Raw genomic sequence first — 13,233 nt, 5'->3', positions numbered from 1 at the left:
TTGGAAACATTTAAACAGTTTTCATGAATGGGCTCAAAGAACATATGAAATTAATTTCATCTTATCATGAAAATAGAATAACCTTTTTAAACATTTAATAATCCGTGAAGGTAGAATAATTTGTATAATCCTGTAGGAATGTATTATTGTGTTTCATTATTATTCAGTCATTGCACCATTATTATTGCTGGTGTCATCAGTCCCTATAACCATATTTGCTGTATTTGCTCTAGAAATTCTGATTTTGAAACATAAGTTTCAGTGATATTGTCACGTCCAGCCCCTCCCTCCTCCCTGGTCCCGCCTAGCTCCCCGCTTCCATTAGTTCCTCCCAAGCACAAGACACTGCGCGAACGCACATTAAATAGACAGACCACATGAGCCCCGACTGATTACGAGACGAGCCACAGGTGGGACGGATGAACACACACAACCACACCCACGAGGATCCACCGACGCAGACAGCAAGACGCAGACGACGTAGACACACGCCCACAGGGAAGGGTCCGGAGCTGTTCCGTAACACACTCACTGTGGCAAAATGAACAGGTTTTTTTTTTTTTTTGCCATCCAATAATCTTGATTGACTAGGAAGCATTTTCTTACTTGTGGTTAAGGTGATTTAGCTAATTGTTTTCAATAAAATTGTGCAAGGCATAGGATTGTGCAAAAATTGTGCAAGGCATTAGATACTTAGGTCTATGGTTGTACTATGCAGCCACTTGACCAATTTGAGGTCATCAGTCTTTAGTGACATAACAATGATAAATATAAAATATGTGTATAAAGCTATAAGCACAAATGAAACATATTTGAGTATGCAGTTAATATTTAAATGTTTGCTTCAATAAATGAAACACAAAGGGTGGTGCTTTGAGCACAATGTGAGTATCTCCCGGAAGAGCATCTCTGCTGAGAGTCTTTTCTATAGAATTGCATTTAGCCTGTTCTTTCATGTCTTTGACTGAGTGCTTAGCTTCACTGCACCATTCTGACCATCCATATATAAACATATATACTGTATGTGTGTGTGTGCGTGTGTGTGAGGACTTCAGTTCAAGCACTTTTCTAATCTTTTTTAGTCCTCTTTGAGGAACATAGTAAGCAACCAAACTTCAAGCTCAGTGCTTTGGAAAGTTACATCAAGCTGTCCAGATTCCAGACTGAGGAACTGGGTTACTGCACTATGTGATTTGTAATTGGTGGTAAAAATGTGTGATGGGCTTATTAAAACTCTGCTGATGCAAACAGGTAACAGCATACAAAAATCTATTTTAGGTGTTCTGTGATTCATAAGTGTTCAGCAACGGAATATAGCAATGGTGGAGTTATTTCCACAGTAGATGTAATTTTATATGGTACCTACACGCTTAATTCCAAATAAAGGAAGTGGAAGTGGACTTCAGCAAATGCGTCTGAACACAATAAAGGGAAAAGTGCACATTTGGTACCTACAATTATCTTTCAAACTTTGGTTTTTAAACTACTAGTTAATTTCAAAATACTAGAGATTTTCCAAAAAAATGTCACGTAGACAGTACGTTCAACTGAATGTGTCATGTTCTGGCCTGTAAATCAAAGCACTACTTATTTTGAGTTTATTTCAGTTTGATTTATTTACGATTACACCAATATTTCAGTACTGAGTAGTCCTAAATAAGAAGGTGCAAGTTAATGTTATTATGCTATGGAAACTAGTTATCAAGAAATTATTCGATTAGAACAGAACCTCACTGATTGAAAATTGAAATCTTCTAATCAAACTTTGTACAACTCTGAAGAGAACTGCTGAAACTGACAGGACAGGTCTCCACTATCCATTCTCAGTCAAGGGAGGATTATCATTTTCTACCATCTTACCATTATCACAAAGCACTAATTACATTGCAGTCTGTACGTGTTTCACACCGTGAGGCCTTTGGCTCTGTACACCATTACATTAGTTCTGAAATTAATCAGCAACTATGAAGATAAACTGCATAATGTCCTCCAGTAGGTCTGAGGCATTTGCTTGGATCTGAGTACTTAATATACCTCTAGAGTCAAAGTGTCACCTCATCAAAAAAAGACAAGCCAGCCTATTCCCGCCCAGCCGTACATACCCATAGTGCTATCTCTCACAGCCAGCTAAGTATGTGTAAAATTAATGTTTTTTTTATTTTCATTTTTCTCCACACTTTTCTATTTCTCTGGTTTCTTGTTCACAAGACATGAGGTTTTTGTGCACATTGTTTTTGAAAGGCAAGCATACCTTTTTTTTCTTGAGGCTATTTTAGGTTTGTACATTGTGGTGGAACATATGTGTAGATGTTAATAAATTCCCTTCATGGTAGCCTTAAAAACATGCATAGCTATATTGCAGTATACAGCAATGTTTACCTATGTAATTATTGCATACTGTTAATTATTAGTATTATTATTATTATTAGTAGTTGTAGTAGTAGCAGTAGTAGTAGTAGTAGTAGTAGCAATAATAGAAAAATAATAATAACTAGTGGGATTATGTATTATGGATAATGCATTAATGGATGGATACATTTTATTCATAAACACATTCCAGGATACCCAAGGGAATTGTACATGTACACAGGTAATATATTCAAAATTTGAATAAGACACTTAAACATGAACTATTTACCAATTTAAAATAGAAATCAGTACAGTACAATACAAACCTACTGTATAAAATTACACAATTAATGAACAGATCAAAATATTTTGTAAGAAATAAAATGATAGGAAAATCAATCTGGAAGATATTTTTAGTTGTTTTAGTTGTTTTATGAGAATTGGGGGGGTACTGTGCTGGAGATTTAAGGAAAAGACAGTAGAAAGAGTGTTCTGGAGTTTAGGGCCTGCTACACTAAAATACCTGTCTCTGAAAGTGTGGGGTTTGAAGGGTAGGAGAGATAGAGAGATCTGAGGACTAAACCAAGTGAGGAAGTGAATATGCATGAAGGAGAGCAGGAAGATAAGGAGGTGTCAGACCACTCAAGGGTTTAAACACCATAAGAAGGATTTTATACTGTATGCAAAGCAGAGGGGGAGTCAGTAATATGTTCCCACAGTCTGGCATGACTTAAAACCCTAGCAGATGAGTTTTGGACATACTGCAGTTTCTTGAGCAACTAAAAATCATTAGTAACGTCAACCAGTGCAGTTTCAGTACTGTGGTTATCTCTGAACCCTGACTGAAACCGTTCATATAAGTTGCTGGAAGTGGTCTTTCAACTCTGAGTCCACCACATGCTTAAGTAGGTTGCTAAGAAAAGGAAATAGGTCAGAGTTCTTAAAAGTTTTAGGGTCAAACCCTGGCTTCTTTAGAACTGGAGTGATTTTTAGACTGGACAGGACTGAGCCACATCTGAGAGAGGCATTGGTGACTTTAGCTGTCAGAGGGCAGAGAGAGGGAAGACGAGCATAATGGCTGTAGGGTCCAGGGACATGGGTGCAGGTTCTAGGGTCCGGGTCACAGGTAACACATCTGAACATATTGATAAGCCCACCAACAGAATATCATCTACTGTGGTAGATTAAAAAATAAATATAAAAAAAAAAAAAAAAAAAAAAGAGGACATGTTCGATTGTGGATGTCCATAGACTAAGAAGGTTTCTGGAGTTCTAAAGGGAAGCTATTAGCATGTCAGAATATCTTCTTTACATCTGAGAAAAGAGGTTGAACTTTTCTTTGGCAGTTTTTGACAGCAGTGTCTTTATAGGCACCATCAAACCATATTTCCTACTGAGATGTTGTAGCTGGTGCACTGAAGCTTTCATATGCTGCAGTTCAGAGAAAAACAAAGGAGCAGAATAATGGAATGGCACAGCCTGTGTTGTGAGGGGGGCATCGTGGTCATCATAATGAGTGACCAGGGTCTCGGGAGATGGCATTGCACCCTGAGGAAGGGGACGCTGATCAAACATAAGCAATAGTGCAGCAGGCCTGACATTTAGAAGATTCTTGCTCATGAGAAATGAACAGATCATATAAGATAGCCTTGTGATCTGAGATATGGACATCCATCCAATGTGGATTGGAGTACCTTCCGAACTGCACACGTCGAGATTGTGACCTTTGGTATGAGTGGGAAAGTTTATAGTGGGGTGGGGGAAGCGAGATCAAAGAATTAGAGGATTCCAGAAAGAAAGTTATATGTGTCAACAAGAAAGGAAAACTCACCCAAGAGCAGCATTAAGGTACAAATGACAGACCAAAGTCAGTAGTTCAGACAGTTAAGCGAGTTTTAGGAGAACTAAATGAATCAACAGTTTTTAACCTATACATGGCATGACAGAAGACAGCCAGCCCACCCCCAAGGCCAGTAGTGTGTGGCACAACAGTAGCTTTCATGAGGACTACATTCCCCATAATCCCTCTGCCTGGTGCCAGTCCCCAGTCTATTAAATTCACATGTGTCTAGTTCCTTTAATGATGTTGTCTATTTAAACCTGCCTCTGGACTCTGTTCTTTGCATCGTCTCACTCAGCACTTGCCTGGTATTTACTAAGCTGCTCATTTGTAGTCTGTTGGTCTTTTTGATCTTTTACTAACTCTGCTCGTTCCCCCTGAATTTTACTGGCGTGCAACTTCACTCTGCTTACCACATCAGACAGTGGTTTATAAACACACTGGTATCCTGGAGGAGACGCTTCATTAGTGTAACAATCATTTAGTGTCGAAAAAATCATAAAATGAAGAATTTGATCCAGTATAGCAGAAATAAGTACAATTTTATTGCTGATGGAGCAAGTGTTGAATGTTAAGGCATATTTAGTGGACATGTGTGTAGCAGAGTTCTGAATGAATTTAAAAGTCCAATCAGAATTGCTTGGCAGCTCTCGCAGTAGGGAATGGTCCATGGCATGCTGAGTCTTCCAGCAATGTCAGTCCGATCTCTGGATGCAAGGAATGCACTCACATACAGCAGTAAACTTCAATTTGTGACATGAGCTACGATGAGCATAACACGGCCGGTGAGTGATTCCTAGAGTGACGCATCTATTATACATGCCAGGAGGATGTCGCTGCTTCCAGAGGTTTAACCACGGAGGTTCACCAGCAGCACAGCCGGGAGCCATAATACAGGCTAACTGCACTTGAGTCCCTCTTGAGCCCCAAAGTCCCATGAAGATTAGGATAGCTAGCAGCAGGCTTATAAAATACACCTTGACATGCCCATTTATAAACACAGCCAAACTCAAAACCACATTAGCCTGCTAAACACAGAACTGCTTCCGTCCATTACTCTGGTTTGCTAGCTGCTTGCTATGCTCACTGGTTATTTTTAGTCTTAAAATAAATAAAGTACTTCGGTTGAGTTTGACACAATTAATGTTTTGTCTGTGCTTCTGCGATCTGTCTTCATCTGATCTGATTGCCTTCAGTCTGGAGAGAGTTCAGCTGACATTTTGCTGTCTAAATGTTGATGTCACTGATATCAGTCAAAAATCACTGGACACAGCTTTTTAGGAATAAGAGTAATTCTACTGATTTGCAATATTAAAAATGTAATGTCCCTTAACCAACATTTGAAATAAGGGGACTTAGCTGGACTCTGTGGAGAAAAGCCGAAGTGTTATACACCACCTGTCAGTTCAGTGTTATACACCACCTGTCAGTTCAGTGTTATACACCACCTGTCAGTTCAGTGTTATACACCACCTGTCAGCTCAGTGTTATACACCACCTGTCAGCTCATGTCCAGGCAGCCAGGCCAGTGTACATTTGTTCTTTCACTCATATGTGAAGTTTAACATCTCATTGGAACACCACTGGCATCAGCATCTATTCACAAATATAAACTATTAAGTTCACTTTCAGTCTGTTTGACTGCAGCATTATTTTATGTCTGCATATTAGTACATTCTATCATGGAATTTCTTTTTTCCTCAGTTATAAATAAGGAAAAAAACAATAATTTCTTTATTTGCTTATTTGCACATGGATGTGTAGTTCATGGTGCTGAGCAGTACAGATGCTCCCTTGCTTCCCTAGATTTGAGTTTAATCAGTTTTTTTCTTCTAACAGTCTAAGTTCATCTTTATCACAGTAGACTTCTAAAATATTGATTTCATTTGAGTACATTTATTTTGTTCTGATGTTATGTACTTTTTATTGTTTGGATATTTTTAATAAAGCTTTTAGTGACTGTGGACTCAACAAGAAGAGGGTTTTGTGCAGTGATTACATATGCAGAATGAGGTATATCATTGTCCTTTTAAAAACATCCCAACCTGAGAATAGAACAATTTCAGATTGTCATCATTTGTCCAGATGGAAAGCATTTTAATACAGGTTTCATTCTGAACATGACAGTAAACAAGTATTAACTAAAAGCTCTGCATATACTTGAATTGAATCCTGCACATGTCATTTACATTCCACTGTGCAGGAGTGTATAGCTAACCTGAAAAGATCTCCACACCATTATTCAGAGTACTCTAATTTTATAAGGACATTTGGTTCACCATGAAACTACCCAAGAAGTCCTTGGTCATATGCAGCAGCTTTGATATAAAAGTGAGATTGTATATAAAAAGACTTTGAAAAAGAAAAACAGAGTGACCATCATGACAAGTCCTGTGGTAGCCTGCTTCACACACAGACATCTCTGACTGTTAATGAACGTTTAATAAGTGGTTATCACACCTTGTTCTACTGAAAGTGAATATTGACATCACGACTTGTGAAACTGAAGAAATCTGCCGGCATATCCTAAAATATCTAGAATCTGACACATTATACACCTATTTAGTATAAAATGTCTGATATTTCAAAATGATGATGATACAGTATAAAGATTATAGGATAGAGCATTGTTCAATTTCTATTTTTGTTACATACCTATTTTCAGAGTGTGAGAAATCATTCATTCTGTTTCTAAAACAATCATGCTATATTACCTTAGTAAGGGTGGGATTCCATTTTTTCTAGTCAAGTTGCTATTTCAATTTAAGCCTGCCTCTGAGAGAAAGCTATATAGGCCTACATGTACACTCACCGGACACTTTATTTGGTACACCTTGCTAGTACCGGGTTGGATCCCCTTTTGCCTTCAGAACTGCCTTAATCCTTCATGGCATAGATTCAGGGTACTGGAAACATTCCTCAGAGAGTCTGGTCCGTATTGACATGATAGCATCACACAGTTGCTGCAGATTTGTCAGTTCCACCACATCCCAAAGGTTCTCTATTGGATTGAGATCTGGTGACTGTGGAGGCCGTTCGAGTACAGTGAACTCACTGTGGTGTTCAAGAAACCAGTCTGAGATGATCCACACTTTATGACACTATATCCAGCTGGACGTAGCCATCAGAAGATGGTACACTGTGGTCATGAAGAGATGGACATGGTCAGCAACAATACTCAAGTAGGATGTGGCGTTGACACAATGCTCAATTTGTACTAATAGGCCCACAGTGTGCCAGGAAAATATCCCCCACACCACCACCAGCTTGAACCATTGATATAAGGCAGGATGGATCTATGCTTTCATGTTGACGCCAAATTCTGACCCTACCATCCGAATGTTGCAGCAGAAATCGAGATTCATTGGACGAGGCAATGTTTTTCCAATCTTCTATTGTTCAATTTTGGTTAGCCTGTGCAAATTATAGCCTCAGTTTCCTGTTCTCAGCTGACAGGAGTGGCACCCAGTGTGGTCTTCTGCTGCTATAGCCTATCCGTCTCAAGTTTCGAAATGTTGAGCGTTCAGAGATGCTCTTCTGCATGCTTCAATTGTAATGACTGGTTGAGTTACTGTTGCCGTTCACACAAACCAATCTGGCCATTCTTCTCTGACCTCTGGCATCAACAAGGCATTTGCGCCCACAAAACTGCCGCTCACAAGATATTTTCTTTTTCGGACCATTTTCAGTAAAGCCTAGAGATGGTTGTGCATGAAAATCCCAGCAGATCAGCAGTTTCTTAAATAACCAATAACCATGCCACGTTCAAAGTCACTTAAATCCCCTTTCTTCCCCATTCTGTTGCTCGGTTTGAACTGCAGCAGATCGTCTTGGCCATGTCTACATGCCAAAATGCATTGAGTTGCTGCCATGTGATTGGCTGATTCGACATTTGCGTTAATGTGCAGTTGGACAGGTGTACCTAATATACACACTCACTGGCTACTTCTTTAGGCAGACATGTTAGCATAGTGCAGCCAATCAGTCAATCATATGGCAGCAACTTAATGCAATGTAGGTTTGTAGACATAATGCAGATGACCTGCTGGAGTCGAAAATGAGTAAGTTAGGTATTTTAAGTGACTTTTAATGTGCCATGGTTGTTGGTGCTAGACAGGCTGGTTTGAATATTTCAGAAACTGCAGATCTACTAGAAATTCCATGCACAACATTTCTATCATTTACAGAGAATGATCCAAAAAAGAGAAGATATACAGTGAGTGGCAGTTCTCGTGGTGAAAATGATTTGTTGATACAGAGGTCAGAGGAAAATGGACAGCCTGGTTCAAGATGACAGAAAGGCAGTGGTAACTCAAATAACTACTTGTTACAACCAAGAAGCACACAAGAGTTCCCTTGATTGCAAAACGTCAAATTTGAAGCAGATGGACTAGAGCAGGTGAAGAAGAGACCCAGCGACACTCCTGCAGCTAAGAACAGGTAACTGAGTCCACAATGTGCACAAAATTGGACAATAGAAGATAATGAAAATGTTTCCTGGTCTGATGAGTTTTTATTTCTGCTGCGGCAGTTGGATGGTAGAGTCAAAATATGGTGTAAGAAACATGAACACATGGATTCATGGATGAGCATCATTGCTGACCATGTTTATCTCGTTATTATCACAGATCCAGAGTGTTTCCATCTTGACTACTTCCAGCAGGATAATGTGCCATGTCACAAAACTCAAATCCTCTCAAACTGATTTCTTGAACAGGACAATCAGTTCAGTCTACTCAAAAAGACCCACAGTCACCAACAGTCTGTCCATCACTCTCTCCCTTTCTCTCTCTCTCTAACCTTTGCAGTGATTTTCCCATGGCAGTGGAATATTCCATTAACAAACACACTCGTCCCATAGGTCCTCGACCACTCTGAACAAACAGACAAACCCTCTTCACACTCAGCAAGCAGTGGACAAGCCTGCCTTTCTTGCTGCGTTGCTCTGTAGGGGGTGTGCTGGGAGGTCTGTCATGGCTCCTGTGTTCGTGAGGCATGATGCCTGCTTTCACTTTTGCTGTCGTCTACCAGGATTACACCAGTGCACTTTAGCACATGCTCTTGTTTCGGCCACTTAAATGGCTTTACGTAGAGCCTGCTGTAGCATCTGCGTCCCTTCATTAGCCTCCCCATATGCACAAATCTAAAGCAAACTTCATTAGTGAATGCCACAGTACCTCCTGTTCAGAGCCATCAGATGATCTAAGAATTGCAGCTCTGTTCATAGATGTCTTGTCAATAAAGCTATTCCTAAAGAAAGATATTAAGGCAGGCTTGAGAGAAAGGACCAGTCAGCACGTCAGAAATGCTCCCATAAAACTGAAGAGAAAAAAAAAACACTTCAGAAAGAGAAAAAGTATAGTGAACAAAGAGAAATGAGTGATAAATAAGGTGAGAGCCAAAGTGAGAGAAGGGAAAATGCATATGCTAGAGAAAGCTGAAAGGTTTGGCAGGAGGAGGGAGGAGAAAGATTAGTTCAACTGACAACTCCATTAAAGACTTAACCTCAGCTTTGATCATCGCCTTAGAGGCTCTTCAGCTGGGCTGAAGCCCAAGCAGCGATACACAGCAAAGCTGACAGGTTCTTGAACATAGGTCTTCCTGTGATCAAAGACCTGTCTGTAATGACTGAAGCTACAGCACTCTCTCTGCTCTCCTCTGGGACAGGCGGCAGCCAAACGCTCTACCTCACACTTAGAAGTAATCTCTCTCTCTCTCACACACACACACGCAGACACACACACACACACACACACACACACACACACACACACACACACACACACACAGCTTTTCTTTCAGATGCCCAGTCATTTAGTCATTTACTCTCTAAGGATGATGTCTCAGTAACTGTGATTTTCCTGGGTCATGTTTGGTAAAGCATGTTACATATTTGCATTTCAATTTTAATGTGGGAGTTCTGGATGCTTTTGACAGTATTATGATTTTGGCTCTTGTTACGGTTCGACGTGGTACATTAGCGTGAACTGCTTCATTTTTATGTTTCATTTCATGGTAACTGGAGGTCTTAGTAATGGGTGTAGTCATTAGTCTGTCATAAAGACTAAAGAGCTTTTATTATTTTAAGTTGGTAAAATTTAGGTAAAAATGTTTCACCATTTTCGTTTTGGTTTCAGGGAAATGATCATGAATCATACATGTCATTACATATTGCCACTGCCCCCATTTTAGCTGTCACACCTGTCCCTTTTTCACTCCCTAATCTGTGACATATTTTAACCTTGTGTTTGATGGACATTGTTCTTGCAGTGTCTGTCATTTCAGATGAACATAACTGCAAGTATTTGCATACCGTGATTGTCCATGTTGAAGCAGTTTCTATTTGAATCTCACGCCTGCATCGTGGCCCTTTTTCCCCCAGTCCCGTCACAGGTTAAATATCCTAAGTGGGTTCTGGAAAAATAATTTATATCTACAACTATGGTTACTACATGATGTCACAATATTTAGAATAATATAAATGTTACAAATATACGGTCTCTACTGATAAGAAATGTTAGATGATCATTATTTTTTGCTCTTGAGTGGTTCAACCTACAATGAAACGTAACTCACCCCATGGGTAAAGGTATGCTTCATGCAGAAACAGCACCCGGACATGTACCAAAGCTGACATTAAGCTCAAGTGATGCTGGATGCAGTTCATAATGCACCAGAGGTTATGTATTATGTGACAGAGTGCAACTCTCATTCTGCTCTGAAAGACTTTACCACTCTGGTCCTGCTTTTCTACATAAATGTTTGTCACAACGAGCTGCACATTTATTAAGGTGATGCTGTACTTTGCCGCAGCTGTAACCATCCTGCATCAGTCCTGACATAGCCTGAGCGTCTGCTAACAGTGGCACACATTACACACCGCCACATCTGCGACTGCTGAAATTCTTGTACGTTTATTTCCTTATTTGTTAAGCTTGTTTATAAAAATGAATTATTTTATTTCTATTTGTCTTCAGATTTGTGGGTGCCTGTTGTCTAATTGACAACATGAGAGCACTAATGAACGGAAATTGCATTTGAAATTGAAAGTTATTATTCTAAATTCTGATCTGATTAGACCTAATATCTTGACACATAGCTGCATTGTCTTTTAGCTGACACTTTGCAAGCTCTCAGAACTTAATGGCATGCTTTTGCATCTCTTTGTGTAAAAGCTTGGAAGTGGGCTTACTCTGTAATCAGATCCTTTTCTTAAAAGAAATTCATCTTTGTCCTCAAAGCGAATCTGTCCTTTCAAAACCTTTATCATGTTGCCAGGTCTTACAGAAAGACATGTATTTATCTTCCATGGTGAATTCAAAGCAGATGATTCACTAATCACTAATTTTCCTTAAACGAACATGCCATTCACAAACTATATGACAATCCCAACTCAGCACATTTACGCCGTTAGAGTTTATTTCTACAGTAATATTCTGATAATATTGTTGCCAGCAGGTTACAGGCTCATCTCAGACTACTGCAGATAGTTAGCAGCTGCTGTACCCCCAGTAGCTGTGTATTCTACTAGTACAATTTGGCACCGTTCTTTTTCTTTTCTCATTAATATATTTATTTATCTGCCACAGCAGCCCTCAGCAACCATCGCCCCAGCTGCCGGAGGGCAGACACGTAAACCTTCCTCAGTTTTCATTGTTCTCACTTGTCCTTCATTAGTCCGTTTAACATGGGTCCTCTTGTTAGAGACTTTGCGAAGTCTTGCTGGCCATTGGAGAAGCCTGTACTGAATGCTTTGTTATATCCTTTGACCTCCTGTGCCTGTTTACTCAGCTTTGTGTGCTGTGTTTTAGATTTACCATGCCTTTGAGTGGACTGCGTTTGGATCCCTCGTGCCTCTGACTGGACTGACTCTAATAAAAATAATTGGATATTTACATTACTGTGACATTAGCATGTTTTATGTATTTACACACACACACACACACACACACACACATTTCTGATAGATGTCCTTCATCAGCTGCGCAACCAAAGTGCTTCTCACGTGTGTGTGTGTGTGTGTATAATTATATATATATATATATATATATATATATATATATATATATATATATATATATATATATATATATATATTCTAGCTTTGTACTTTATCTTATGCTAGTATAAAGTAATAAATACTTTATTTTGCAATGTTTTTTTACACTTTTGTTTATAAAGCTCCTTGAATTTCATTGGCGAGCGAGGCGGGGTGCCCCCAATAATGCCTGCTCACAACACTACTGATACAAGGTGTTAGGTTGGATGGTCTGAGCAGGTTGGCACCCTCACCCTCCCAAAAATGCCCCTGCCTTTAATAAATAGCTACAACTAGGGGTCTAATTATTTAAACTATCATGTTAGATTTTCCTAACTAGTACTGCAGAAGCATTACTTAAAGTCAGTGTATACTGTAACATGTCAAATCATGTATTCAGTTTGAATCTGCTGAAGCAGATCTTTGTTAAAATAAGCCATATGGCTGATTAGTTGCATATTGATTTATGGAGAGCAAACACTGCAAATAGCATTTGCAAATAAATTGGGAACTGCTCTTTGTCTTTGTCAAATGATTTATGGTATTTCAATGAACAATGCATGATGATAAATAATATAAGCTTAAATTCCAAATCCATACAGTGTAAAGGGGTCTTTACCGACTGGCTGGTAGCCCTGCCTTGTGGGCCCACCAAACGGGTTCCTGCTTCCCAAGGAGCCTCCGTCAATGGATCCATACGACATTCTGGAGCTTCCTCTGGTTCTTGGGGAAGGACGTTTGGGTCTCTGTAAGAACTACAAGGGGAAAAAATACTGCAGGTTTGTGGAGCTATGTGTAAGACATTTGTTGACATTGTCACTACACAGTTATTACTATTGTTAATACATATAATTCATGACTGTGTTATTATTGAAGACAAATACAAAATTAACATCATGAAATGCCTGGGGCTCATTGTTTGAGACATTTGTTGCATGCTTCAAAAAGAAGGATAAGTGGACTTGAGTGTTAAATCCTGTAAAGCGCTTTGTGACAACATGTGTTG

At 39.4% G+C, this 13,233-nt stretch overlaps 1 protein-coding gene across 1 annotated transcript in view; it reads right to left on the bottom strand.

Moving 5' to 3' along the window:
- The window catches only part of tsnare1 (T-SNARE Domain Containing 1), a 117,860-nt gene that overhangs the window by 80,063 nt on the left and 24,564 nt on the right, over positions 1-13,233 (bottom strand). Inside the window, exon 2 of the mRNA XM_076971511.1 lies at positions 12,847-12,982. Within this exon, the coding sequence (XP_076827626.1) occupies positions 12,847-12,982 (136 nt within the window). The remainder of the gene's footprint in view (positions 1-12,846; positions 12,983-13,233) is intronic.

This window comes from Brachyhypopomus gauderio, chromosome 13 (assembly GCF_052324685.1).
Source record: "Brachyhypopomus gauderio isolate BG-103 chromosome 13, BGAUD_0.2, whole genome shotgun sequence".
NCBI classification, from domain to species: domain Eukaryota; kingdom Metazoa; phylum Chordata; class Actinopteri; order Gymnotiformes; family Hypopomidae; genus Brachyhypopomus; species Brachyhypopomus gauderio.
The sequence above is the reverse complement of the archived record's forward strand: the minus strand, read 5'-3'. Positions and strand labels throughout refer to the sequence as shown.